Raw genomic sequence first — 6087 nt, forward strand, 5'->3', positions numbered from 1 at the left:
AAGGCTATGGACAGCAGGGGAAACAGAACATACGTGGGAAGAGTGGATAATTCCCACCTCCTAGGTACCCTGTTAACATGAGTGAAAGCCGCTTTAACATCCATGGCGGTACCTGCCAAGGTTGCTGGGACTCAGGGATACAAGGACGAAAGAAGAGAATGCTCTTCCTTCTCTCTCACGTACCCTGGGTATCCGCTAAAAAGAGAAGTAGGGATGCCTGCTCCCCTCTTTGTAGATGGATGGTCTTTCTTCTTCAGTTTGTACCCCTTTCAAATGCATCCTGAACTCCTAGGACTCCTTTGAAAAGAGCCTTTTTCTTTTTCCCTCCTTTGTCCTCTCTTCACAGACGGATAATTGTGTCTCCAAACTACAAGACACTCCCCTCAGATGCACCCTTCACAGTGGGGAAAGGTTAATTTCCCAAACCTTAAACTGTTTGGCTTAGGACTAGGCTCAGGGGAAGGGAATCCAGAAGCCCAACATGCTGGTAAAAACCTAAAAGTGTTTATTATGTCAGGCTTTTGACCTCTCTATCCCTGTGCAAACTGGTAAAAGGCCTTGGGATCTTTGAGCTGTCTTTACCTCTCCCTTTGTTTCGTTTTGACACATATTTTTTAATAACCCGGCTTGTCTGTTCTTGCCTTTAGACCATCAAACTCCAAATGGCCATGCAACCAGAGCCTCCGATGATGGCCCCTTCCGCTGGGAACCCTAAAACAGGCCTATGAGGAATCTCTGACTGCCATTTTCCCAAAACAGCACCCCCTGTCAGCAGGAAGCAGTTAAGATGGGTCTTCGTCCTTATCCTTATCCTTCTAACAACGGCAGTTAGATGTACTTTAGAGGGGAATGAGACAGCCAGATGGGAAGGGGTCCCCAGAATCCAACTGGCCTGTACACTGAGAGGATTGCACACTGGGGTGGAGCCACAGTTTATTATACATCTGTCCAAACTCACAGAATGTACAACATCAAGAGTGAACCCTGACGTGAACTATGGACTCTCGGTGATTATGATGATTCAGTGTGGGTTTACCAATTGTTCAACACTCTGGTTGCAGACAATGAAAAGGGGAGGTCGTGCATATGCAGGAGCAGGAGGTATACGGGAAATCTCTGTGCAGATTATTTTCCTCTTCATTTTGCTGTGAGCCTGAAATTGCTCTTAAAAAGGTTTAAATTTTTTAAGAAGTTATCAAAATGTTTTAAAAAAAGAAATAAAGGACTTCCAGAACCTCAAATAAGTAAAGAATGTGGTCTCTTTATCTTGAACTTATAACTTTATACAGGAAACCAGGTTTAGAGTATCAATCAGTCAATACTTAAAACCACTATGTAAAATACACTTTACTTTTTCTTGATTCTGTAAAGCAGTATAAAAGGTTCTATCATCGAGAAGATAAAACAATCATCTAACATATTTTGATATACATTTCCTTGTCCAGGAATACAACACAGTATCAGAGGCACCATCCAAAATATTAAAATGAAATATAACAGCTAAATAAATGACAGGGGAAGGAAAAAGAAAAGCCAACTTACCACAGTTTGGTGGATAGTTAGAATGTTTAGGGACAAAATAAAATACTTGGCCAGAGCTTTAAAGAAATGTAGAATAAGCTTTAGATAAAAGAATAAAAATTGAGTATTTCATGCATGAGAAATAACATGCACAAAGGCGAGAATACACATATAAAGTTTGGGGGAATCTGAGTAAAGCAATTGAACTACAGCAAATTAGCTGAAACAAATCAGTAAGGTTACAGTGGTGATACACAACAGAGTCTTGCCAAGACCAGTCACTCTGGCTTCTGTGTAAAAGACAAAGGAGAGGTTAAAGGTTGAAATAGCTATTTGAAAATGAACTATTCCCAGTGAAGGTACTGAAGGGTGGATAAAAGTTGCTACATTGTGAGAAAAACTGTTACACAGAAGGGGCTGATCTAGAGTAAGGACAATGCAGAATACACCGGGAGGATAAAAAGCTAAGTTTTTGTGTGTGTGTGTGTTTTTTTTTTTTTTGGTCCAAAAAAGGAAAACAATCTTTGGGACATATGATTACAAAGAAAAAAAGAAAAAGAAAATGGGAAAATAATAACTTCAAGTATCACAGGAAAATATCTAACAATATGCTCTACAATGTGTTCAGGATTAGGCCTCAATTTACTCTAATCGCTGTATGATAGGCACTGCAATCCAACAGAACATTTAATTAGGGATGAAATATCCAATTTATACATCTAATAGGAAGACGCACAGTCTTGTACATTTGAAGAAACTTCAAGTGCTCAGAAATTATCCACTGTATTGGCCTTTTGCTTCTTCTGTCTCCTTTCATGCTACTTGCCTTTTGACAAGTTCACTTCTGGATAGCACTTCTACCAAAAATGTTCTGAGATATAGAGAGCGAAGGGTGGAACAGAAAAAAATGAAACAAAAATTCAAATCTACAAGATCAATTCCATGTATCTATAACATAGAAATAAACATGGGACCTTGTCATGACTTATCTTCAGGCAACATTTTGGTATAACTACATATAATTTAATAATACATTATACACCATTAAATACTAAAACAATAAAAAAAACCAACAATTATAAATTTCAACAAGAAATAACATAACTATAATGACATATACCCAAAACAAACCCAAGAAAACAGCGTTTTTTAATTTGGTCAGAAAACTCTATGAAGCTGAAATTAACTGTCTGAGAAAAAACTGAAAGTAGAGTTCTTGATAGTAAAGACAATACATTTCAGTCTTGACCCTTCATATTGGTCGCACCATTGTCCCTTGATCTCAAATAGTCTTTTGAAATTACGCTTTTTTGTCATATTTTCATACTCAAAGATCTGAAACATCTTATTAAAATTTCTTACTTTTTTCTATTTAACATTTTCTCAATACGTCTAAAAGAGAGCAAAAGATAAAAATTTTACATTCACAATGCAATTTCAAAAATTTTATGTTCTCATTTCTTTCAAATTTTCAACTTAGCAGTCTCCACACTGTTATCCTGCTCTTTTCTCCTGGAAACCTAAAAAGAACCCTGAGATATTAAAATTGTAATTAGATCTCTTAGAGTATTTCTTGAATGTTTATCACTTAGATTCATTATTTTTCTTAGTTGACTCCTAGATATTTCTTATAAGAAGGTTGGAATGAATCATTTTGCTAAAATTAATTCCTTTGTTAGGTAAAGGATTAAACCTCTCCATATTTAAAACAAGAGAAAACAATGTTCCTTTGGTAAGTATAATCAAGTTGCTTAAAATACTGGCTATAAGATTTTAGAACAGGCTTATCTCATTTAGTATTGGAGATATATTCCCATGAATAGGAGCACTAACCAAATAGGTGCTTTTCAGTCATTACAATTTCCAGGCATAATATATATTATGTATGATCAACATATAATATTCAATTAGAAGTTACCACCTGATGCCTTTATCTCCTTGCCTTCTCTAGAACTTGTCCAATAGTGGATTTTTCTAGGCCTAGAACATGACCCACCCAGACCTACCTGATGTTTACTCACCTAAACTCTGCATTTTTAATAGTCAGGCATACTTTAATTTTAAAGTAATTCCTTGTTTGTTTATGCAGGCTATTTTCTATGAAGCAGACTATAATCAGAAAACAGTGTCAGTGGCAAAAACATCTCCACAGAATAAAGAAAACAAATCTATTGGTGATTGCCTCTCAAACTGGTCAGAGCAGCATGGTAAAAAACTCACTGGCCAAAAGAAAAAAGAAAAAAAAAAACCCACAGAGCTCACTGTAGTGTCTGACGTGTCACCTCTAACAAAGATGTTAAATGATGCTTTATTAATGCGGAAAAAATGCTTTGACTCAATGTGCTTAGAAATTCCTATTTGACAATAAATCTACTGAGGAAAAATGCTATCATTTGGGTGAAGTGTTAATCTGTGGTAGTTACATATACACATTCTTTAATTTCATCAGGCTGTAATGTGCTGTATTAGTTATGTTTTATGACTTAATTCTCAGTTATGTTAATAAACATGCTTACTACTTATAAGAAGTATCAATAATAAGTGCTTGGTAAAAATTATAGAGCTTTGTTCGGTTCCAGCTAGAGACAAACTTAAGACTAGAGATTGTGTTAAAGAAAATACAACTCTCACAAAATTGCTCTAAAATACACAGTTGCTTTCTGATTTTCCATATTCATTTTACGTTTCAGTTATCAAATTTCATAAAGCAATTGGCCATTGAGTCATAGTTTTCACCAGTTTGAGCTAAACCCAAAATTAAAATCTGGGAAACAACCTAATATTGAAATATTAAATTCTTAAATATCCCTCCAAAAAAAGGTTTGGAAACTGTCAAGTATTATCAAGATTATCTTACACAGAATCAAAGTACTAATTAAATGAGGTTCTCTTGAATGTCACAATACAACATTCCTTTTAACACTGTATCACTCCACTATTAATGCAATTTTCAAATACAATGTATCTTAAATATTAAATTTATGAAAATTTCAAAGTAACAGACTTCTGCATAGATGAGATACACAATAACAATTTTGATATTCCTTTAAGCTGTTTAAGTGATGCTAACTATATCTAAAAAAAAGTCTATTTCACATAAAAGATTTTGGATAAAAACCAGTAAGTTTCTTAATGATCCTGAACCAGATAATAAAATGTTGAGGATGCTGAAGAAGGTTAAATCCAGGTAGGCTTCAAGAATAGAAGTCATCCATCTTTAAATATTAGACATTTGCTGGCGAGAAGATGAAAGTAAGACTTTAGGATATATTGTGGGTCCTTGCAGTTCACATTCTAGTATGTTGGCACAAAATGAAGACAGGTTCTAAAACCTATGGGTATTTTCAAGTTTAGTGTTTTAGAAATACATAATCCTTGAACCAATCAAAAAATAATATATGGCTTATATTTACTTTGTCAGTTTAAGTAACAGAAAAAATGACTATTTGTTCTGTGGTGATTATTGTGGTGACAGTTTCATTTTCCTCTTCACATTTTCGGTGACTGTTCTCCATTGGTATCATCAACCAGGTCTCTTAGGCGAGATAAATGGTGCAAAGCCCTTCATTAAAAAGTATAAAACACATTACAAACCAATTATTAGGAACTGAATAGCCAATGCAGACAGCAAAAAAAAAAATACAATAAAGTTGATTATTAACTTCAAAATTGGTATGAGAAGTAAATTTATATAAATGTTGAGACTTATTCCTTAAAAAACCTTGAGATGTGAATAAATGAAGGTTAAAATAATTTAAAGTTCTATAAACATTCACTTTAACAATTATATTTTTTGACATTAACTTTTTTTAAGATAGTCTGCCAAGTGCCCTAACAAGAAACAATAGGTATCAGTTGTATCACACTTAACAAATACACTTTTTTCAAGTAATTTTTACTACAGCTCTGTGAAACGACACCTTTGCTTTTGGTATCCTGTGTATTAGTTAAGAAGTAAAATACAGAAATTATTTTTAACATTTGTATTCAAGATAGCTATTTTTTAAATAGCATTTAAGGATTAGTTACAGATCTAAACAAAACTCACTTTTATTGAGTATAGGAGAAGCTGCTAACTACTCCAGCAAGACTATATAATATGGTGTTTTACCAACAACCTAGATTTTTCTCTAAAATAATGCCAATACTGTATTGCAGGTCTCAGTGGAGAAAACTCAATCATTCCTCAAACCAAGAAAAGAGGCCCTTAACTTTCCAAGCCTTCTCTAATTATATTTTTTCAGTTTTTCTCTCCCCTATCTTTCAGTTCCTGGAGGACCACTCAGAAAACGTCAGTTAATTAGTCATATTTCAGATCTTTCATAAATACGAAGGATATTAAGGAAAAACAGAGTGACGATATAGTAACTAAGATGTGCAGGAAGGGCCAGAAGCAGTGGCTCACATCTGTAATCCATGCACTTTGGGAGACTGGGATTGGCAGATCACCTGAGGTCAGGAGTTCAAGACCAACCTGGCCAACATGGTGAAACCCCATCTCTATTAAAAATACAAAAGACAATTAGCCAGGCGTGGTGGCAGGCATCTGTAATCCCAGCTACTCAG

At 34.7% G+C, this 6087-nt stretch overlaps 1 protein-coding gene across 3 annotated transcripts in view; it reads right to left on the reverse strand.

The window, feature by feature from the left end:
* Positions 1-1241: 1241 nt before the first annotated feature.
* Positions 1242-6087, reverse strand: part of LOC105518127 (chromosome unknown open reading frame, human C18orf54) — a 24646-nt gene continuing 19800 nt past the window's right edge. For all 3 annotated transcript variants that reach the window (XM_011950988.1, XM_011950987.1, XM_011950989.1), the window contains one exon: positions 1242-5083. In XM_011950988.1, the coding sequence (XP_011806378.1) occupies positions 5011-5083 (73 nt within the window). In that variant the 3' untranslated portion in view covers positions 1242-5010. The remainder of the gene's footprint in view (positions 5084-6087) is intronic.

This window comes from Colobus angolensis, unplaced genomic scaffold (assembly GCF_000951035.1).
Source record: "Colobus angolensis palliatus isolate OR3802 unplaced genomic scaffold, Cang.pa_1.0 Scaffold312, whole genome shotgun sequence".
Taxonomy (NCBI): Eukaryota; Metazoa; Chordata; class Mammalia; order Primates; family Cercopithecidae; genus Colobus; species Colobus angolensis.